This window comes from Leguminivora glycinivorella, chromosome 10 (assembly GCF_023078275.1).
Source record: "Leguminivora glycinivorella isolate SPB_JAAS2020 chromosome 10, LegGlyc_1.1, whole genome shotgun sequence".
Classification (NCBI taxonomy): Eukaryota; Metazoa; Arthropoda; class Insecta; order Lepidoptera; family Tortricidae; genus Leguminivora; species Leguminivora glycinivorella.
This window is the reverse complement of record NC_062980.1, coordinates 2515378-2539668: the sequence shown is the minus strand read 5'-3', so window position 1 is coordinate 2539668 and position 24291 is coordinate 2515378. Positions and strand designations below refer to the sequence as shown.

Sequence of the window (24291 nt, the reverse complement as noted above, 5' to 3'; positions counted from 1 at the left end):
TATTAAAGCTGCATCAAGTTTATACAGCTCCAATACCCTTCTCAGCCATGAATGAGGCACCGAATCATAGGCCTTCTTATAGTCAATCCAAGCGGCCGAAATGGCCCCCTTGTTCCGCCGAACTTGTTGGCATCAAAATTATTTAATAATAAAGAATTTAAAACAGGGTTTTATGTATCGTGTTATGCACATTATTTATAACAAAATTTACATACATACATACATACATACAATCACGCCTGTTTCCCAGAGGGGTAGGCAGAGATCACGGATTTCCATTTACTACGATCCTGACAAACCACTTTCGCTTCACACACTTTCATAACATTTCTCATACACGCTCGTCGGTTTCGAGTACTTCTGACCTGGCCTCTTTGCAATATTTCCCCGATTTGATCAAGAAAAGTTCGCCTAGGTCTTCCACTACCAACTGACCCTTCCACTCCTTTTTCATATACTTTCTTCGTTAATCTCCTCTCATCCATCCTCTCTACATGCCCAAACCACCTTAACATACCCATCTCAATCTTTGTCACCACATCTACATCCACTCCACACTTCTCTCTTATCACGCTATTTCTGATCCTATCACTCAACTTTACACCAGCCATGCTTCTTAACGCTCTCATTTCTACGGCATTCACTTGACTTTGAAGTCTTTTCTCCCACACCCAACTTTCACTACCATACATAAGTGTAGGCACCAAAACTCCTCTATGCACCGCCAGACGTGCTTTTTGCGACACTTTCTGGCTGCCCATAAAAGCGTTTAGTGCTCCATTCACTCTATTCCCAGCATTCACTCTCCTTTCAATATCTTTTCCATGTTTACCGTCCCTTGTAAACAACGTTCCCAAATACACAAACTCTTTCACTTGTTCCAAACTTTCATTATCGATCTCAATTTCGCAATCTGTCATAATCTCATCTCTTTCAAATACCATTACTTTCGTCTTACTGACATTCATTCTCATTCCTTTCCTCTCGAAGGATGCATGCACTCTTGTTACCATCAGTTGTAACTCCTCGGCCGACGACGCAAGTAATACTAGGTCATCGGCATATAGGAGACATTTGACCAGTAACCCTTCCATTCTCAACCCACAATCATAATCTTTCAGATCTTGCAAACAACTATCCATGAATAAATTAAACAGCCACGGCGACGCTACACATCCCTGTCTAACACCCTTTTCGATGCTAAACCACTCAGTGTATGACCCGTTTATTCTCACGCAAGCACTGGAATCCTCATAAAGAGATTTCAGTGCTTGAACGAGTTGACTGCCTACTCCATACATGGACACTACCGACCACAATTCATTCCTCATCACTCTATCATACGCCTTTTCCAAGTCCACGAAAGCGCAATAGACCTTTTGACCTTTGGCCAAAAACTTTTCGGCTATGCATCGTAAGGAAAAGACTTGATCCGAACATCCCATACCCTTTCTAAATCCCGCCTGTGCATCCCATACTTTCTCGTCGGTTACTCTCACTACTCTCTCAATCAACACTTTCGCATACAGTTTTCCGACGATGATGAGTAAGCTAATGCCCCTGTAGTTTTTGCAGTCCAGTCGTGAGCCTTTTCCCTTGTAAAGAGGAACGATGACGGCCTTGCACCAGTCCTTAGGTACCCGGCCGGTACTGAAGCACAAATTGAAAAGGCGATACAACTGACTCGCTACAATGCCCTGTCCAGCCTTCAGCATCTCGGCGGAGACCTTGTCATATCCTGCAGCCTTACCTGATTTCATACCTTTCAATGCTTTCACAATCTCATCCATGCTAATTTCATCCATTGATAAGTTTCCATTCGAACCTGAGGTTAGCATATTTGCTTCCTCCCTTTCAAACAAGCTTTCAAAATACCTGCCATCTCTTTAGAATACATTCTTCCCCATTCAGCAAACTTCCATTCGAATCTTTCACCGATTTTAGCTCAGAGTCTGAACTCTTACCTCTGGCTAGGCGAACGGATTTCCAGAAGAACTTTATGTTCGTCTGAAAATCTTGCGACAATCTTTCATCCATTTGATCATTAAGTTCATCTTTCTTTCTTTTAACTAATTCTTTCACACGCACTTTCATACTTCTATAGTTATCCTTCGCTACATTCACCTCATCAAAAGAGGCTTTATGGGCTCTTTGATTAGCTCGTGCTGCTAACCAATCCCGCCATAGCTTCTTCTTCTCACATACCGCCTCTTGCACTTCCTTATCGAACCACACATTCTTCACCTTTCCTCCTTTGTTCCTTTTACTCACACCACACACTACCCTAGCCACACTTACAACTTTATTTTTAAAGTTGCTCCATAATTCATCAATCTCATCTATATCATCCAAACTTTCAAACTCATTCTTCAATTTACTGACGTACTCTTCACTTGCGCTTTCTTCTTGCAAACATTCCACTTTTATTCGGTCTAAAACGCTAGGGGCCGCACGAGGTCGTGATCGCCACCCTTTGAACAGACCACTTATTCGGCACATTACCAGGAAGTGGTCAGTATGGATACCTGACCCACGATACACCCTAGCGTCCAGAACATTCTTCTTCATTCTATCATCCACGATTATAAAATCAATCATACTTTTCCTCACGTTCTCTGCCTCTCGAGTGTACAAATGTATCCATTTGTGAGAAAACATTGTGTTTGCCACACAAAGGTTCCACTCGAGGCAAATCTCTAACAAGTTCCTTCCATTCTCATTCACTCTATCGTCGCCATGCATACCTAGAACCCTTTCACACCCAACTCTCTTGACTCCTACCCAACTATTAAAATCACCTAACATTATTATCCTCTCATTATCCTTGCACACTCTTAAAACGTCTCTCACTTCGTCCCAAAACATTCGCCTTTCATCCTGTGTATGCTGGGAGTTTCCCGCTCCCTGATCTACAGGAGCGTAAACCCCGAGCACAAATATCCTTATCATGCCCACTTTCATTCTAATCCATATCAACCTGGGACTTACGCACTCAAACTCATTTACACATCAACAAAACACTCACTCATTTACTCATTAACAAAATTTACAGATTAAAAAACTAGTTTCAAAATGATTATTCTGTTTTATTACGAAATATGTTTTGGCGACAAGATTATCGCCAGAGAGAGAGACAGGTTAACGCTTAGATTTCAGGGCATTCATCAAAAACATACCTAAAATAAATTTTACTTCATCAGGAGCGCGCCGAAGAGTTATCTTCTCTTGACAGCTGCGAATACATCTGGGCCGGTGGAGTAGGCTTCGCCCGCGCGCCGCCGCGCTGCGCCGCTCACGAGGCGGCCAGAACGGAGCTATTGCGGCTACTGCTTACAGCGTTCAGCGAAACTGTGTACAAGCCGCCTCATCAGACACACCATAATAAGTGGATCGCGTGAGTACTTCACCTATACTATTGTAAAATTGAGATATTTTACATTGTTTAGATTTAGGATAGGTTTTGCCCTCGCGCCACCTCGCTGCAAGGCTTATGAGGCGGTCAGAACTGGACAACTGTTACTTAAGGCTTTCAGTGAAACTGTGCATAAGCCGCCACATCAGACTCACCAAGTCACCATAATAAGTGGATCGCGTGAGTACTTAACCTATACTATTATAAACCATATTCCGACGAATATGATCCTCCGATGGTTAAATTCAGTATAGGCTCCGCCCGTGTTCAACCATTATGCACCGCTTTTGACGCGGACGGACTGAATTGTTACGGCTACTGTGGTTTAGTGAAACTGGACAAACCGACGCATCAGAGACAATAAGTACACGCCATAAGTGGATTACATGAGAACATTACATGTTATTGTGCCCGAGCTGTAAATTCACATTTTTTACACATTTGTTTTGAAGTATGTTGAGATGTGGCTAAGACGTATCGTTTGCCAAATCTAGCGATTATTTACGAATTGGTTGAATCGATTAGGCCATATGTACAAGGTGGCACTTAAACAAATATACGATTTCTATCAACTTACTGAAATGTCATTGGAATCGAAGTGACAGACTCTGCCACAGCACTAGTTTAAAAATAAAAATGAATGATAAATGACATAATAAAATATCGTAAAATACTCACTAACGAAGATCCGCGAAAATGTAACATGTGTTAGATTATGTTTAAAGTTAGCGATATATTGTTTTTAAGTACTTAATTTTTTTAAATATGATTACAGGATTTTATTTAAAATTTCATTAGATCGCGCGAGTTTACGTTTTGTGGATGCTTTCATGTGAACTTACAGCTCCGGGACAATAGTAAACATTATGGCAACGACTTACGGTACACCGAAACACAGATTCTGGAGTAGCGTTCAATGGCGTTTATCAAAAAATGTTGATGGACAATGTAATTTTGACCATACCACATCTCAATCATATTATCTTCTGTGCAGGTACCTGACAAGCCCGGACAACCGCCACGCCCTGCCGCTATTCACATCCTTATTGAACACAGTGTGTTCCTACGACCCGGTTGGGTTAGGCTTGCCTTACAACCATCTACTCTTCAGTGACACGCTCGAACCACTCGTTGAGGTAAAGTCTATACATGTTATGAGCACTGATTTCCTAAAATTCCAATTGGAAATTGGTAAATTCTCATAAAATTACGTATAAATCTTTACCTGTATACATTGTTGAAGAATATTCACTTTTAAAGTGGATTAATGATACCATTGTCTTTTGCAGGTGGCTCTGCAAATTTTAATCGTCACGCTGGACCATGACACAAGTAACGCTATGAATGAAGATTCGGATGAGGTGAGTCCATATATTTTAATATATCTTTTTTCCTGATAAGTTTTGTTTCTCTTTCGTAAAAAAAATAATAAAATGCATTATATCGAAACTTAATGTAGTACTCCAAAACGCATAGATCAATATTTTTGAAACCAGGTATTGCCTTGGAAAACAAAATGATGAAGTAGATAAGAAATACCAACAAGTTTCGTGAGCCGATCCATCGATCCATTGACTTAATAGTCATCAGACCAGACTCAATAACATGTTTCAACCCCACAAGTCAATTATTTGCAATAAAAATAAGATAAATCACTTTTGGACCATGTTCCAGTTACAATTTGGTGCCGTGACCAGGATTACACTTTAGTGCATTAAAAAACTGTAACCTCCAGGCCCTCCCAGACAACCTGTTCATCAACTACCTCTCCCGCATCCATCGCGATGAGGACTTCGCCTTCGTGCTCCGTGGCGTCACTAGATTACTGAACAACCCGTTGGCACAAACATACCTGCCTAACTCAGCCAAGCGGGTAGCCTTACATCAGGAGCTACTTGTTCTGTTTTGGAAGATGTGTGATTATAACAAGGTTAGTTACTATACAAATGTATCTATTGCAATAAGTCATTTTCATTAAAGATTTACTAATAAATTAAGATTAAAATCATTCTTATGTCATTTCAGCGAGAAAATATAAGCTCAACAGGTTGCTATAAAAAAAAATTAATGCTTTTTTCTTCCCGAAAAGACTTAGGGTATGTTGCATCAAACCGTCTGTCACCGTTAAAGCGTTCGTTAAATTTTATTGTATGGGAAGTTCCATAGACGTCTGCTGCGTGAAGATGATGTGTCTGTCAAATATGGTTGATGCAACTGGCCCTTAGTCAAACATCTTTAACCAATAAGAGAGACCTTTGAAGTCTTATTGAGTGTACTGTTTTTTTTTACAGAAATTCATGTACTACGTTTTAAAGAGCAGCGACGTATTGGAAGTGCTCGTGCCCATTTTGTACCACCTCAACGACTCGCGCGCTGACCAATGTAAGTTACAAAAAAAAACAGTGGTTGAAAATAACAGGCCCCAGCCTTTTTTACTAGATTGAGAAGTTAATAAAGTGATAAGGCCAGCAACACACATCTTTGATGCCTACCCCTATCCTCTTTGGTATTTAAGTAAATTATTACTTTAAGATTAATGGAAATAAACACAAAATGTAAAAGACAGGTATTTGAGGTATATTTTATTCACTAGGTATTCGTTTGAAAACTACCGCGACGGATGGTAAGCGAAAAGGCGGCGACTAACAGCTATTCTAAAATTCTAATGTCATACATAAAATTAACTATTTCTCATATTATTAAATTAAAACGGGACTTAATTTAATAATATGAGTGAAGATCGTGTTAGTTTAAATTAACTATTTCTTGTAAACTTACACAAATAATTCATGGAATAAATTGTTTCATAAAAAAATAAATACATTACAAAATAAACTAATTCGAACGACATTTGACATCAAATTGATTATTAAATTCATTCAAAATTCCATTTACACTAAAATTGCTAAACATTTGCTTTATTTAACATAAACTACAAGCCGATCGAAGTAGTGAATAATTGCATGATATGTTATCTCGTGTCGTCGCATGAATTAAAAACATCGTATCTATTTGCCCAACTACATTATAGCGATTTGCGAATATTCAAAACGCTTGCCGTTTTAATAAGAAATATTTTCGAACATCTATAACCTGTCACGTCCATTTTATACATACCTAGTATTTGTAAATTGATTTGAATTGTGTACATTTGTTCTAATACATGTTTACTGCAAGCGGCAGTGCAAGCGCTATATTTGTAACCGTAATTTGTATTGTTGTATTTGAAAAGTACTCATGAACAGAGAACCCAACAAACGGGTTACGAGTTATTAATATTAAACAATTATTTAAATTTTCAATTAAACCAACCAAGTCCTCATTTTACTCATACTAATTAATAATTTTGCTTTAGCGGCATAGCATAACTTGCGCAGTCACGCGCGAGTCTATACTTAAAGTCGCACTAATTGTATGCATTCGAGCGCAAGAATACAAATTTTGCTAGACCGTCTGTAGCTTTTATATTGTTTTAATGAAACCATTAATCCACAGCCCGCGTCGGCCTCATGCACATTGGCGTGTTCATTCTCCTCCTGCTCTCGGGAGAGCGAAATTTCGGCGTGCGGCTCAACAAGCCTTACACCGCTACTGTGCCTATGGACGTCCCTGTCTTTACTGGGTCACATGCTGACTTATTAGTGCTGGTGTTCCACAAGATAATAACTACTGGGCACCAGCGTCTGCAGCCGCTGTTTGACTGTCTTCTTACTATCTTGGTGAATGGTAAGTCAAAGCATCATACATATTTTTTACCAATAACTAGTAACACGCCTTACATGGCGACCATGCCTAATTGCCTGTCAAGTCTGTCTTTATGGAGTCTCATGCTGACTTACTACTACTTATGTTCCATAATATAATTACAATTGGGCATCAGATCAACAGATACATTGCCAGAAAATTTAGTTCAGTCCCGTTTTAACTTAATAATATGAAGTTTACTTTATTGTGTATAAGTGTGATCCTGGTCACGGCACCAAATTGAAACAGATGCTCATGCCTCATAATTGACTTTATTAATTGCATTGAGTTGCAAAAAAAAAGGTTTTCTATACTCTATTTACTTTGTTGCCCAAACAAGCTGCTTCTTGGACTATTATTTAATGATTAATGAAGCCTAATTTTATAATTTGCTGTCAGTGTCACCGTACCTGAAGACGCTCTCGATGGTGTCATCCAGCAAACTCCTACATCTGCTAGAAGCCTTCAGTACGCCCTGGTTCCTGTTCTCAGCGCCTCAGCATCACCACTTGGTCTTCTTCTTGCTAGAGATGTTTAACAACATCATCCAGTACCAGTTTGATGGTAAATATCCGTATCTATCATGAAAATATTGAGTCAATTCTAGCATTAAATATTTCGTAGTGAAACAACGAAATTATTGGGGATGATTTTTTTGTTTGATTTAAAAGAAAGAAGTTTTTGAGAAGTTAAATGGTCTTAGTTAAATGTAAGAATTCGGGGTAAACGCCTAAAATGTAAATAGATTTTACGGCAATCTGCTTTCAAGAGCCTTAAAGCCCGACAAGTTTTAATCCCGAGCTGTCTCCTAGAGGGGTGGGCAGAGATCACGGATTATCATTTGCTACGATCTTGATAAACCACTTTCGCTTCACGTACTTTCATAACGTTCCTCATATATATTCGTCAGTTTCGAGTACTTCTGACCTGGCCTCTTTGTAACAGGGAACTTGACTATTCTTAAAATAAAATATTTTATACCATGCACGAAATAAAGCATCATATAATTAGAAGAAAAACATGGACAGAAGTTATTTTTAAATCCAATTTCTATTTAATAAGTCGGGTAGAAATATAGGTATAAGGTAACTGTATTGACCGTGACGACAATCAATTCGATTTCATATTAATTCCATATTAGCAAGTCGTTCAAATTCGTTTAAATAGTTTTTAAAAAGAAGCTGATTTGACTAGGAGGCAAATAGTCTATCGATATTACTAATAATGTTGAAATTTGTAGGTAACTCGAATCTGGTGTACACCATAATCCGCAAGCGAGCCGTGTTCCACGCGCTGGCCAACCTTCCTCACGAGCACACCGCCATCGCGCGCTCCCTGCAACACACGCACGACAAACTGCCCAGGTATACTACTTACACACCAGGACTCGAACCCACACCCTTCCGCAAGCGAGCCGTGTTCCACGCGCTGGCCAACCTTCCTCACGAGCACACGGCCATCGCGCGCTCCCTGCAACACACGCACGACAAACTGCCCAGGTATACTACTTACACACCGGGACTCGAACCCGCACCCTTCCGCAAGCGAGCCGTGTTCCACGCGCTGGCCAACCTTCCTCACGAGCACACGGCCATCGCGCGCTCCCTGCAACACACGCACGACAAATTACCCAGGCAAGTATACACCTGGGGCCCGTTTCTCGAAAGGTACAAGCCTTGTATTACAAGTGCGCGAACTGTCAAATCGTATGGGTTGTCATGGAAACACACTTGTAATACAAGGCTTGTACCTTTCGAGAAACGGGCCCCTGGTACTCATTTTTTTACTACCCAGCAGCGATTGTTAATATACCTAGATGTCTAAAGAGCTCTCAAAAATGACCCCACGAATATTGTGCCACGGTAGGCGGGGCCTAAAAATTGTGCCACGGAGCTTGTCAGTGCGCTAATGGCGGCCAGTCGGAACAGTCGTAGTACGGCATATTTAGAATATATGTTTACAAAAAGAGTATGCCGTACTGTTTTGTAATATCATATATGCTAGTCGTTCCAACAAATACGGAGAAAAATATGGGATTAAGTTTCATGTATAATTTGGCGAGGATCATAATTATTTCGATTTATTTTGTACGAGCTACTTTTGTATGGGGATGATGTTATGCAATATTTTTAATAGCCATTGATATTTAAAAACTTTCATTTTTGTATAATTTTATTAATATCGAACGACCATGTTTGCCTGCCTGCTGTGCGGCCGACATAGGCCAGTAAACTTGTTTAAACACACGTACGTGTCAGTGGCATAGTAGTTCGATTATTTTGATCACAGACCTTGTGTCACCGGCATAGTGATTTAAATGGCCAATCTGATCTGAACACATTCGTGGACACGTATGGTATAGCATACGCGTAGTTATTTGTTTCCTTTGGTCTATGACAGATGACGTCACTAAGCGTCCCTAAACGTCGTGTTAATTTAGAAAGTTGTAGAATAGAAATAGACGTGACATCCGGTGTCAGTACGGCGTATTATGATCTTGGAACCACTTTTCGGCTGGCATTCTGTTTGAAAGTAGTGTTCTATGTTATTATCTTTCGGTGGCGACATCTAAGTAATTACATATTTAAGGGCCGGTTTTTTAGTCGCCAGATAAATATATCTACGAGATAAAGTTATCACTATCCTTTTCATCACACGTATAAATTACAGTGACAGCTGACATTTATCTGACAGATATTATTTATCTGGCGATTGAAAAACCTGACCAGCCCTGAAAAGGTAAAATTTATAAAATGAAAGCCTACGCTTAACACCTGTTAACAATAGATGGCAACTGACAACAACCTGAACGTGACTGTACATTGATATACAGATATAGTTAAATTGAATTTATCTAGCCATAAAAATACTTATTATAGCGGCATACGTGTACGACATAATTATTATTTTCATATGTAGGTTGTTACTTCATAACAACAAATTGATTATGTAGTTATTTTTTAATATGCATAAAATTAAAATTATTTCGGCTTGGTTCTTTAATGAATGACATAAACCCATCCCTTTTGGTGTCAAATTTTAGTCAAATATGAACCGCGAATTCTTAGCTGCCAGTACGTACAGCAAGAAGGTTATTAGCCGTATAAAATCGCTGATTGGTAGTTAGTGACTAGGGATTGCAATCCGGTCTGATATCCAATCCGGCCGGATCCGGCCGGATTTTGGTCCCAATCCGGCGGATCCGGCCGGATCCGGCCGGATTGGCCTTGAGGATTAAAAGTACCCAAATAGTTACTTTTTTTGTATGTTTTCAGCATAATATAATAATTTTACCTTCCAATAAAATTGTTATTATTTTGCCTGGTATATCCGAGGTCTTTATAGAGAGTACGTCGTAGACGTCGCATCGGACCGGTAGATGGCGCCATCGTTCGTTGTAAGTCGCTCCGGCGTCACACCGCCGCGATGTTGGTAGTCCCGTTTTTCCCCACCTGCAACACAAGGCTCCCCGCGCCCGGACCCGCCACCAGCCACCCTCATTGTTGAGGAGAAGTGCCGACGGTATATTAAGCCTACCAGGAAGGCATCACTCAGACCTCGGATATACCAGGCAAAATAATAACAATTTTATTGGAAGGTAAAATTATTATATTATTTGTGCCGTTTGTATATCCGAGGTCTTTATAGAGACCTGTTTATTATCTCCTGGTGGCGAGTCAGCTGGCGCGCAAGCCTTTGGTAGCCCTATTGGCATAGCATAGAAGAATAATTGAATCAGTTGTTGAACCGATTTGACAGATGTATCAGTCGAAATAGCCTTCGATCCGCGAATATCTTGGTGCCAGAAACGCCTAAAGAGATTTTCGTGATGACGTTTAGCTTTAGTCAGCGAATAGTTAGAGAAATGACATTATTATACATCACAGATCAAAACCAAAAAAGATGTAGGCGAGGCTGACTTGAACAAGATACAGAAACCTTAGATACACTATTATTATTAACAGACACGTTATTTTATCAGGTTATAAACCCAATTTCAGACACAGAGTGTGGAAATTAACTGTAAAAGTAGTGTAACTATCTGTACTGTAGCAGGGTAACGTAATTGATACTGCTTTTGTCAACCCTTCGTAAAAATGATCTAAATCAATATTAGCTTTGATATGACTATTTAAAGTCCAACGTCTTACGTCCATATCAAACACAGAAAAAGGTCATCACTCACGCGCCCAAGGGCTATTTGTTACAATACTGGTATTTTCGATCAGACTATTTCGCGTCAAGCGAGCGCGGTTGCAAGCGAGACTCCTGAACTCTGAACTCTTTTAGTGAGGGCATTTGAGGATACCGATCGCTCGGTAAAACTAGCCTAGAAGATGAAAAGTACGAGCGCTGTCGATTGCTACTACACTGGACGGAGGTATCAGTCGATTTCTTCAAGTCAGTCATTGACTCTTAGGGTAATCCATTACCTAATCCAAAACCCGATGCGACGGATTTCTACTTCGTGCAATGAAGGTCGACAGAGTAGACTGAGAGGTGGAGACGTCCGTGTCGCATCGCTGGTGGTTGCTGAACACGTCGTGGTAGCAGGTCAAGGGGTGAATTAAAACACCGCCACACATGCGCGCTTTAAGAGCGTAGGCGGAGCGCAATAATGGCGGTGCACCGCACAAACGCTGGCGTTGCGCCCAGTGGGCGCTAGCGGGAACTAACGAGCGCTGATTGCGAGCGCAACGCGCGCGGGACGCGAGCGGAATGCACGCGCATTCAGCGCGCTGATAGCGTAGCGTTAGCGCTATGTGTGGCGGAGGCTTAATACGTACCGTTGTACGACGTAATGCAGGGCTCTCGCAGACGAAGAGGTACGATGACGGGCGAAGCAGAAGAAGGCGAGGTCACCGAAGGTCACTTACTTGGCTCCCAGGGGTTGCATACTGACCTCGTACGACAGTCTGTTGGAGTCAGCAGTTACTGTCGTAGTTACTCGTAACAGAAGAGATGTAATCCTGCCATCGTACAGCATAACATAACATACAACCGAACTGTGCATAGCATATAGTGCTATGCGAACCTTAATCCGGCTGCATGTCACTTCAGTCGCTAGCGCCACCGCCTGTTGAAGATTATTTTCCATCGGAAGAGCTTTACTTCGTACAATGTTCCGATTATTGAAGGTCTTATCGGGCTGCAGATGCAAGCAAAACAGGGGCGATTGGCCTACAGCTATCGGCAGCTGTACGAGGTAATGCTGGAAACTGCAGCGGTGCAACCTTCCTCTGTAGACTACGAAAGTTGTGAAATTGATGAAATCAGGTTCAACGATCGAATCAAGCACTATATTAATTCAGTATAGTCGAGCCAGATGATAACTACTGAAGTCCTCCTGAGTTCCTGGCCCCTTTCGCTTTGAGCTGGAATCTCAAGTTCACTAAGGCGAAGCGGGTTTATTTTTCCCAATTTGTTTATTAGAGGCTCGGCGAATAAGTTAATCTCTCGAATGGACAGTGGGCGCCACAAGCCTCCGGGAAATCGTCGTGTACTTGGAACCCCCGCGGTCAGATTACCGATCGGTTTTGGTGTCCACCCGGTAAACAGACGCACGCTCAGGATGCAGGACGCTGGCTCGAATTCAGATCTGGACATTCTGAAAGAGATTTTTTTTTTAATTCCGCAAACCTTTACGATGTCTTTGACCTACACAATGAGCGATGTACAGGAATCACAGGGTCGTCTCGCGAGGCGCCTCTCCGATTAGATAGCTCGCGAACATCGTCAGGACACCCTCGCAGCAGTGCGGCTCCTCGTCCGATTATTGACGTCTTACCTCGTTCCACTATGGGTGTCCAAACCACGTTAGGACGTAGCATCTTTAGAATTTATCTGTTCTCACTTCGGCGACGGAGGAGTCCTTGGTCAAAATAGAGTGTAAATACTGTCGTACTTCACGGGAACTGGAAAGAGAAGAGTGGATACCATAGTGTACGGGATGTCAGCTGATAGCGGCGCCCGGCGTCACATTGGAGGGTAGTATCAGCCTGGTCAGCAGCGATACCGTAGCAGACGGAGCCTGGATAGTCGTGGTCGTAGCACCATTGTAGGGGAAGACAGTGTTCGCGGTGAGCGTGACATCTTAGGCGCGACGGGCGTTATCAGCGTGGCGGCTAGCAGCACCAAGGGCCCACATCAGCAATCTTACCAGCTTGTCACTGCAGCAGACGCTGTTATGTTCGGCGGTGAGATTGAGACGGCCGTCGTCAGCTCGAAAGGCGTCTCGATGCCCTGTCGCGTCACGCAGTATCGTGCTCAGTGGCCCTCTCGAGGTCGCCGCCGTCAGCGCGGGAGGCACCGGGGCCAGCGTGGCAGTCAGCTACATCGGTGAACAGCATCAACAGAGTTCGCGGCGTCGTCACGCCAAACGCGGCAGGAAAATTAGCGACGCCTTCGCGGCAGCCGCAGTATTGCGCTCGGTGGCGCGATGAAGGTCGCCGCGTCTGCAATCTTACCTCGTGCGATCGAGGCGACATCAAGGCGCCAGCATCAGCGTGTCGGCCGTCGACACCGGTGGAAAACTTCAAGTAGCTTGCGGCGTTGTCACGGCAGACGCAGCAGAAGGATTGCGACGCCTGTGCAGCGGTTAACAGTATTACGCTCCGCATCACCACTGAAGCGCCAGCATAAGCGTGGCACCCAGCAATACTGGTGGACAGCTTCAGCAGGATCGCGGCGTTGTCATGGCAGATGAGCTCGCTGCATCACCATCGAGGCGCCAGCATAAGCGTGGCGGCCAGCGATACTGGTGGACAGCTACAGCAGGTGGACAGTCAGCAGGATCGCGGCGTTGTCACGGCAGACGAACGCTCTGCATCACCATCGAGGCGCCAGCATAAGCATGGCGGCCAGCGATACTGGTGGACAGCTACAGCAGGTGGACAGTCAGCAGGATCGCGGCGTTGTCACGGCAGACGAACGCTCTGCATCACCATCGAGGCGCCAGCATAAGCGTGGCGGCCAGCGATATTGGTGGACAGCTTCAGCTGGCTCGCGGCGTTGTCAAGGCAGACGCACGCTCTGCATCACCATCGAGGCGCCAGCATAAGCGTGGCGGCCAGCGATACTGGTGGACAGCTTCAGCAGGATCGCGGCGTTGTCACGGCAGACGAACGCTCTGCATCACCATCGAGGCGCCAGCATAAGCGTGGCGGCCAGCGATACTGGTGGACAGCTTCAGCAGGATCGCGGCGTTGTCACGGCAGACGAACGCTCTGCATCACCATCGAGGCGCCAGCATAAGCGTGGCGGCCAACGATACTGGTGGACAGCTTCAGCAGGATCGCGGCGTTGTGGCGGGGGCAGAAGGTGGCCGCGCTGGTAGCCTGCGTATTGACGACTGATCACTAACGGCACGGCGCTCGCGTCGGGGCAGCAGCAGACATACTTACAGCGTCGCACGCGGTGCCTATGCGGCGGCCACAACGTTGTTCGGCGGCACCGCAGAGATGGCCATCGTTAACGAGGAGGCAACTTCTACGCAACCTCGGCGGCGCCGACGCGGCGGACAACACTGCCGCGGTCAGCGGCGCTATCGCAGCGCTACAGTAAGTTTCGGCGCCGACACGTGGCTTGGGGCCTCCGCACCGAATGGGAAACCGAACATGTTCTTTAAAATAATATGAATCTGCTCACCCATTCGTCGGAGAAATTCAAACCTCCTCGGAGCGCGGTATTCCTCCACCGCGCCCTCCGCCGCCGCCGCCGCCGCAGCCCGCAGGTCGCGCAGCCAGCGGTCGCGAAGCACGTAGTCCCCGGAGCACGTGGTCCCCGGCGGAGCAACTTACCTACGTTACCGCTTATATTCTAGCGCGAAACTTTTAATACGCGGATAACACTTCCTACTTTAGTCTCGGAAATGCGAATAACTAGTTTAAAAAGAAAACTGATTAACGGTAACGATTTTTGCAGCATGGAACTTTCTTACAAAAAAGTGGGTAGAATCATAAAGCACCGCTCGTTCATTTCTATAGTGAGAACCTCGAAAGACGAATAATGATCGCTAGCGAGGCATAATATATCTCATTATTCAAGACGAACGAGCGTAAATTAAAAGGGAAGAAAGAATTGACGGATGAAATTGAAAAATTTCATAATTCCGAAACGTTATAAGCCACTTTTTTAAATAAAAACACGAATAACTCTGGTTTGACCAGAAATAGCAAGGAAATAGAAACTAAAAGATTAATTTCGAGACACCATGCTGTAAAAATGTTCGAACGGAATACGCGACAACCGGTCACTTCGGCGTTCGACGAAACAAAGAGGGTGGCTGGTGGCGGGTCGGGGCGCGGGGAGCCTTGTGTTGCAGGTGGGGAAAAACGGGACTACCAACATCGCGGCGGTGTGACGCCGGAGCGACTTACAACGAACGATGGCGCCATCTACCGGTCCGATGCGACGTCTACGACGTACTCTCTATAAAGACCTCGGATATACAAACGGCACAAATAATATGAGAAATATGATGGTATTTTGCTTCACGGTTAATAAACCAAAAGTTGAAAGCTTAGAAATCAACATTTTTACCAGGTAACAAGTAAATTTTACTAAAATAATCAGTCGCAAATAAAATCCTTTCGTTCTTTTTAAACTTTCATAGGATAACAAAATTATTTTTACTGTATTGTTTTACAGTAATTAAATACCTATAGAGCTTTTAATGAGATAACTATTTAAAAAACCGCCTTCAAAAATAAGCGCGTTACAAAACACGGAGAAACTAAAAAGCCAAAAATAATAAACCTTTCAATTCAGATTTCTTATCGTATTGCAATAAGCTAAACATCCCAATTATAAACAAATCAATTATTTTTGTAGTCGGTACCAGACCTGTTCGTCGCCTTGCTATTGCCTGTTTGCCCCACCCAACCATACACAGGCTGGTACCGACTCCAAAAATAATTGATTTGTTTATAATTGGGATGTTTAGCTTATTGCAATACGATAAGAAATCTGAATTGAAAGGTTTATTATTTTTGGCTTTTTAGTTTCTCCGTGTTTTGTAACGCGCTTATTTTTGAAGGCGGTTTTATTTTTTGTTAAAAAGTTTATTTATTTGTTGATTTTTAGTGGTTCCTAGTGATATTATATGTATCAGTCCGAATACATGTACAGTAGTGAAAGAATTATCCTTTAACTCCTAACCATTGAGGAGTTGACCTTCCATCATCAGCTCAGTTGATTTTTAGTGGTTCCTAGTGATATTATATGTATCAGTCCGAATACATGTACAGTAGTGAAAGAATTATCCTTAAACTCCTAACCATTGAGGAGTTGACCTTCCATCATCAGCTCAGCCACATAAAATTATTACCATCAGACGTAAATACTGGTGTACCTTTGAAAAATAGACTAAAAACATTACATGTGCCTATAACATTTGAAGAGTTCCCTCCATTTCTCCAGGATCCCATCATCAGACCCTGACTTGGTGCCAATGGGACCATCTCGGGGTTATACCGGTTCGATCAAAAAAAAAATTTTGAAAATCGGTCCACGATTCTCGGAGATATCGAGTAACATACATAAAAAAAAAAAAAAAAAAAACATTCAGTCGAATTGAGAACCTCCTCCTTTTTTGAAGTCGGTTAAAAAAAGATAATTATGTTTTGTGTTATTTTACAGTTAACTTTTCTCACACACAAAGAAGAACTAAAAAAAACTACAGTAGCTAAATTAAAGTGATCAAGAGTAAATGACCTTAGTATTATTTGCTATTGCTGAAACCACAATCTTACTAGATACCTATTAAAAATGTTCATATTTAAGCTTTGAATTGTTTTTTTATGATTATTGTAGCAATGTGCCCCTCATACTTCTTATATCATGCTGAAAACGTTGTTGTTCTTGTAGTCTTACGTCACCACAGAGATGAAAAGGGCCTTCTCAAGCTCGCGCCATGCCTTCCTATCTTCAGCTACCCTCGTGGCCTCGCTCTAGCTCGACCCGGTCGCTCGTAGTTCATCCTCAACAGACCGCTTCCATGAGTTTACAGGGCGCCCGGAGCCAAGGCTCCTTCCAGCGGCGGGTGATTTCCAGCCGAAAGAAATGGTTGCGATATTTCGTTAGAGAGAACTCTTGGAATTGTGTGCTACCAATGTAGGTACTTTTTGTGTCGCGGTTTCCTCACTAATGGAATTGGATGTTTGCTGGCATATACTCAATAGGTCTTGATTTCCGATAGTGTTTGGTCAGAAAACGCGAAGGATCGACCTCAGTGACATATTAACGAAAAGTTTTGTCGTATGGCCCTTTGTCACTCTCCACTATTCCACATTTAGCATCCAAGCAAACAATTGCACAGATTTCACTACAGATTCAAAGACGGAAAGGTTGACGCGTCACTTGAGCACATTATTTTACTTCTAAACTGCCTAGTAATGCAAAAAACGTATGTATTCAATTATTTTTTGATTGGAAATCAGACCGGATTGCAATCCCCTGTTGAGCTACGTTCAAATGTTAGCGTAAATCTTATATTTTTGCACTATTCTAACATATTAAATTACATTACCGGATCCGGCGAATTTCACCGGATCCGGTAGCATGAAAAAAGCACCGGATCCGGCCGGATTACCGGATCCGCCGGACCGGATTGCAATCCCTATTAGTGACATTATATGCATTTCAGCTACACTTATCTGTGTGCATTAGTATAAAAGAGATGACTATTGTTTTGTTTACCAGTTTTGATTACAGGGCCTGTAAACGTATTGTCCTGTGTAAATGTAGGCGTAATTGTGTATGTGTGCTAAACGGTGCCAAGAATTTGAACGGTAATGTTCTCAAAAGCGGCTTCCATGTTTATCTTACTTCGTTGCTACCCAGCCATTTACCACCACGCTTCGCGATTTTATTTCAATACTCGCGCTGCGCTATGAAATGTTCAATTTTATTCGAAATTTAAATAGCTCACGGAGCGTGACTACATTAACAAATGCTGGAGTTTGAGTTCCAATTACAATATTTAACACTATGAAAGATTAGTTCGATTAGTAGAGAAATTCGCAGTGTCTCTGGTAAATTAGTGCAGTTTTTTTGTTCATCATCATCATCATCATCATATTATTATCAGCCCTTTATCGCCCACTGCTGAGCATAGGGCTCTCTTCTAGTACGCCACTTGTCCCGGTCCTGAGCTAGTCCCATCCAGTTGTAACCCGCAATTTTCCGGATGTCGTCCACCCAACGAGCTAACGGATGCCAAGCGCTTCTTACATCTGTGAGCGGCCACCATTCTGTTAACATTTTAGTCCATCTGCGATTCCTTCTGTGATCTGGTGATTTTAGTTTTTTTGTTAGCTTACATTAATTTGTTTAATTGTGTAGGTCGACGAGTGCGGAGTCAGTAGCGGAGCTCGCCATGGAAGGCTCGCGGCCCGCGCAGCCCGCCGAGCCCGGCACGCTCAACGCCACGCTGCCAGACACTCCGGGTAAACCTTTGCTCCTGACTTTGTTGCTTTCATTTTCAGCTTCGATTTCTAATATGAGATATTTCTCTGTCATTTCGTCAAATAGATACAAGATGATTTTTATGGTGGGCAGGTACTATATCGAGGCTGACAAGAGTTATAAACCTTGCCCAGAGACTGTATGGGGTATCTGCTGATCATATTTTACTAACACGTGTATGGTCGTATTAAGGAACTTGACTGTAGTTAAAATAAAATATGTTATACAATGCACGAAATAAAGCATCAGATATTATAAGAAAAACATAGACAGAAGTTATTTTTACGTCCAATTTCTATTTTATAAGTCAGGTAAAATATATAAAGTAACTGAGTTGACCGTGACATCACACAATTCGATTTCATATAAATTCCATTTTAGCAAGTCGTTCAAATTCGTTTTGATAGTTCTTAAAAAGAAGCTGTTTTGACTAGGAGACAAGTAGCCTTTTGTCCTACGAATTAAACAAATTTTAATTACTTTCAATATAGTACGAGTACAACTGAGATAATCTCACGAAGGCACCAGGTGGATAGTGGAATTCGATAACTGCGTGTAGGTTTACATGTTTACAAAAAATACAAACTGTTCATACTTTTTCCTATAGCAATCGCAGCCATGACAGAACGTGAGTCAGCGCACCCCAGCGCCCAGCAACTAGAAAACACGCAGTCTTTGCTGGAAAGCCGTAGCGGCGGGGACGGTGAAGATTGCGAGCCGGACGCCATTACTGATGGCGAAGAGATGCAGCGGCCGAAAACTCATGTAAGTATAGTAAGCACTTTACGATTTGCATATACCTACAGACTATACAGCAGTAATAGGCTACTAGACTCATATCGAATTTGGCACAATAAATAATTGTCTTCTGTAGTATTTGACATAAAAAACCAATATTTATAGATTTTGGGTATTAAAAGTGTATGATGACTACGTATTTTCGATTAAAAATGTGTGTAATTTTTTATTTATTCCCGAATTAAAAAATGAAAACATAAAAATAGAAATACATAAATTTCTCCTTATATACAAAGAGAAAATAAACAACAAATTGCACAAAGGTCAGGTATTATACGCCTAATCAACTGGTTCAATTGAAATTTAAATAAGTATTATAGATTTTTAGAAATTATTGTTTTTATGAATTTTACGACCCGGGTATAGGCAAACTTTAATATTTTTTTATAAAAAAACTAGAGGCCGTAGCGCCGTCGGAGTTTTAGTCTACTATTCAAAACCTTCTTAACTGTAGAATTATGCAATAAAAACAAGGTGAGACAAAATTGGGGTTTTTAACACACTACATGGCGGTAATTGATTGTGGTGCTCAATTTTTAACCCCCGACGCAAAAACGACGGGGTGTTATAAGTTTGACGTGTCTGTCTGTCTGTGTGTGTGTGTCTGTCTGTCGTGGCATCGTAGCTCCGGAACGGATGAATCGATTTAGATTTAATTTTTTTTTGAGTTAGTCGGGAGTGTTCTATGTTTCATGAAAATCGGTCCACAATGTCAGGGTTTTTTTTTAATTTTTATTTTGTGGTTAGGAAATATTGCATAACCATCAGTCCACAATATAACTCAAATCTCCTTCAAGTTCGCGCGCCAATGCTTTCATCTCTTTTTAGCTGAGTTTAATTGTCCGCTTTCGATAGCACGTCGTAACGAGTGTACAGAATGCCGTCCCAGAACGTTGCATTTCGAGTTCAATAAATAATTTGTTTTTCCAGCGGGACAGTATAAAGTCCACAGCCAGTATTCGCAGCCCGACCACCGAAGGCTGGCGCGCCAGCGCCGAATGGGTGGCCAGCTGGCGGGGCAAGCTACCTCTGCAAACCATCATGAGACTGCTCCAGGTCTTGGTACCGCAGGTGGAGAAGATCTGCATCGACAAGTGAGTCCGGTGTATGCGATACATCTAGAGTTGCTAAAGTAGAAAATCCATCTCCAATTCTCCTTCAATTGCTCAAAGGTTAACTGGAAGAGATCCCTTAAAGGATAAGTTCGCCTTTGTACTAGTGATAAGCTCTTTTTCTTGTGTGTTGTATTATTTTCTAGTACAATAAAGTGTTTTACTACTACTACTACTAGAAAATTAGCCTCGGCCTACTTGTATTGTGCAAGTATAAATGTGTCGCTTAACTTCAAAAAATCCATTCTGCTATAAGGTTCATTATTTTTCAGATTATATATATTTTTATAGATAATCAACCCTGTGTGGTGACGGGTTAAGAATTTCACTACCCCCTTTCTTCCCGTGGGTGTCGTAGAAGGCGACTGTGGGATATGGGTTAAATGGTGGCGTAGGCGAGAGGCTGGCAACCTGTCACTGCAATGTCACAGTTTCGTTTTCTTTCAACCCCTTATTTGCCAAGAGTGGCACTGAAGCTTTAGTAGTTTCATGTGTTCTGCCTACCCCTTTATGGGATACAGGCGTGATTGTATGTTATGTATGTATGTTATCAATCTTAAAGCAGAAGGGATATACCCGAATTAGGTACAGAATATATGGTTTAATGAATTAGTTGCACAAATATAACACAATGGACACTTAGAATAAAAATTAACCTAAAACTATAACGAATTACAAAACTAAAACTAATACTTACCTAAAAATTAAAAAAATATATGAAAATAAATTTAAAGTACCTATTAACTAGGCCAGGTCACCGAGGTCTGAACCCGCCGGTAAGGTTCCCATAAAGTTGGGCTGAGTCTTACGAGGCAATATGGTTTAATCTAATTTTTCGTATTCTGATTTGAGGAGCCAGGTAAAACATTTAAAATAAACTTAAAAACTACTCAACAGGTTGAAATCATTTGTACAGCACACGAATAGAGTCCGATGAATTTCCATCAGGGAAAATGGGAGGTGCTCTCTTTAAGCACACCTCGGACACTGGCGATCAAATATATGAAGAGGCGCGTTCCTAGCACACAGTCTAAGCTCGTGTAGGTGAACGCGTACTATGCTTGTATGAGCGAGATATGACAGGTCGACTGTTCGCGTTTTTGACAGGCGGTAACTGAGAGGGGGTGGGCGGCACTTTCAGCGGGAAGCGGGAGTGGCCATACAGTACGATAGTACTCTTTATTATACTGCGCTTTAAGCATAACTGCGTGAGGATAAGAAAAGACTTCAACCTAATTGATCTCACCTTAGCATTTTTTTTTCGTGATTTTTTTTAACTATAAATGGGCAAACTCATGGCCACAGACCAGCCGAAGCGAAGACGTGGCTTACGGTGAAGTGAACACGCCTAGAAAGTAGAAAGTGCCTGTTTGCCCTTAATTTTGTCATGATATCAATCCTATTTCTCCACAGGGGCTTAACCGACGAGTCCGAGATCCTCCGCTTCCTCCAGCACGGAACACTGGTCGGCTTACTCCCGGTGCCGCACCCCATCCTCATCCGCAAGTACCAGGCCAACGCAGGCACGGCCGCCTGGTTCCGCACCTACATGTGGGGCGTCATATACATACGGTACGTCGTACATGACACTGACAAATATCCTGGTAGGGTCGCCATGTGATGTGGGAGTTGCGTAAGGGCAAAGAGGATCGAGTATTATAGAGAGTTACTGTCGAAGTAAAATGTGTAATCACAATCACAGTGCATAGACTGCCATCTCTTGACACAGGCTTAAAACTTTTGAACCTCAGTTTTGACAATTTGGCCCATATTCTTAGGTTGATATGTTTTAAAATGTCAAATATTAATATTAGCGCCATCTAGCTGAGCGTACCCTAAAGGTGTAATGCCATCTAGGCCACCGTACCTTTTTCTGTATGGTACTGAGGTACGTTTTTTTCTTAGACTTTATCTGTCTACACGGAGTTATATATGTCTTTGGTAAGGGTAACACAAGTTGTCGCTACGATGCTTACATCTGGGGCGTCATATACATACTGTACGTCATTGATATCACTGTTATAGGTATCCTGGTAGGGTCGCCATGTCATGTAGGAGTTGCGTTAGGGAAACATAAGTTGTTGACATTATGTTTATTGTAATACCGGCTACCTTGCGTAAAGTAAATTGAAAGGGGAACATACTCTACACTACGACACAGCCCAGATCATGATTCCCAATGGTTTTTCCCTCTTTCAGCTTTCGATAGTTAGATATACACTCAATTCAACCAACACGGCACATTGGTCGGTCTGCTACTAGTCCCGCAACTAATACTCTTCTGTGGTATGGGTGAGGCACCATAATTTTGTAGCCTAAACTTAATTTTTTCAATTGTCAATAAATACTGAGCTTTAATTTTGCTCCCGGCACTTCGTATGTCACTATAAAGACTGACATCATAACGTTTCTAAGATTATTGTAATTTCAATTGCAGAAACGTGGACCCGCCGATATGGTACGACACAGACGTGAAGCTATTCGAGATCCAGAGAGTCTGAGCGACTTGAAGAGGCAGCTGAGTATTTATTGTGTATCCTGCAATTGAGAGTCGGTCAGTCGACTTTCGTTAACTACTTATCGTCACTGTCACTACTTTGAAAAAAATCTCGTATCTCACACCGCTACTCTACGTTGAAACGCAGTAACTTTATATCACACCTCGGATACTGGCGATCAAATATATTGAACGAGGCGCATTCTTAGCACACAGTCTAAGCTCGTGTAGGTGAACGCGTACTATGCTTGCATGAGTGAAATATGACAGGTCGACTGTTCGTGTTTTTGACTGGCGGTAACCGAGAGGGGGTGGGCGGCACTTTCAGCGGGGAGAGGGATTGGCCATACTATACGATAGTACTCTTTATTATACTGTCTATATGCATCCCATACACATTTGTCTTTTCATTGATAGAAGTGGATGCGAGCTTTTTTCAATGTAAGGACGATATGGCATTCTCAACTGATATTACTTTCTACAAGGCTTCGGTATGTACTTTTTGGCAGTATTTTTATACGCAAAAAACTGTCTTTTGAATAATTCAAGACTGCGAAAAAAATAAGGAAATGACTTTGATGAGTTTTCATTTCCATCACTTTATTTTAAAATTCGCATTTTTGCGTCACAATGAATGAATGGGATAAGTTCGCCTTTGTACAAATGATGTGTGTGTTCTTTTTTTCTTTACTGTGTGTGTTCTTATCTTTGTACAATAAAGTGTATTACTACTACTACAATAGCTACACTGGTCTTGCAGTAGAAGGTAGACTAAAAACCACCGTCTGCATTAAAAGTTTACTTATCAAACTTTTTCTTATAAATTAACAAAATAAATTTCAAATAAATTTGCTTTACTCATAGTCGACTGACTGACTTCACCAAAGAAAAAAATACAAAAAAAAAACATTATTTTGTCGTTCGACTTGGGATATCTCATTTTATATCTTTGAAGTGTCATTATCTCCTTTCCACGACGCATTAGAGGTCAAATTATCAGCTAGAACATCCATTTTGAAAGCAGAGCGTTTTTAATAATTTGTCGAACGAGGTTGTCACCATCGAGACCAGTGTAATGAGGAGGCACACTGACATTTTATCCCGCCAGGTGGCGCCTGTGCAAGTGTCTAGCCATGTCACTGTCATTCATATGTGTGAGAGAGAAAAACGTATCATCTTCTCGCTCTCACGTATGAAATTCTTTATCTGTGCAATGCAAGTGCAATGGACTTTGAGTGTGCCTCCTCATTGCCATAATGCGT

General features: G+C 42.1%; 1 protein-coding gene across 2 annotated transcripts in view; it reads left to right on the top strand.

Annotated features, from left to right (window-relative positions):
• Positions 1 to 23325, top strand: part of LOC125230094 (protein HID1) — a 43782-nt gene extending 20457 nt beyond the window's left edge. Inside the window, exons 5-18 of one of the 2 annotated variants that reach the window (XM_048135109.1) lie at positions 3201 to 3394; positions 4407 to 4548; positions 4702 to 4773; positions 5148 to 5342; positions 5704 to 5794; positions 6006 to 6035; positions 6908 to 7138; positions 7556 to 7720; positions 8397 to 8520; positions 18500 to 18603; positions 19230 to 19387; positions 20351 to 20514; positions 21946 to 22104; positions 22970 to 23325. In XM_048135109.1, the coding sequence (XP_047991066.1) occupies positions 3201 to 3394; positions 4407 to 4548; positions 4702 to 4773; positions 5148 to 5342; positions 5704 to 5794; positions 6006 to 6035; positions 6908 to 7138; positions 7556 to 7720; positions 8397 to 8520; positions 18500 to 18603; positions 19230 to 19387; positions 20351 to 20514; positions 21946 to 22104; positions 22970 to 23033 (1893 nt within the window). In that variant the 3' untranslated portion in view covers positions 23034 to 23325. The remainder of the gene's footprint in view (positions 1 to 3200; positions 3395 to 4406; positions 4549 to 4701; positions 4774 to 5147; positions 5343 to 5703; positions 5795 to 6005; positions 6036 to 6907; positions 7139 to 7555; positions 7721 to 8396; positions 8521 to 18499; positions 18604 to 19229; positions 19388 to 20350; positions 20515 to 21945; positions 22105 to 22969) is intronic. The other variant, XM_048135110.1, reaches the window with a different exon arrangement.
• The last annotated feature ends 966 nt before the right edge of the window (positions 23326 to 24291 follow it).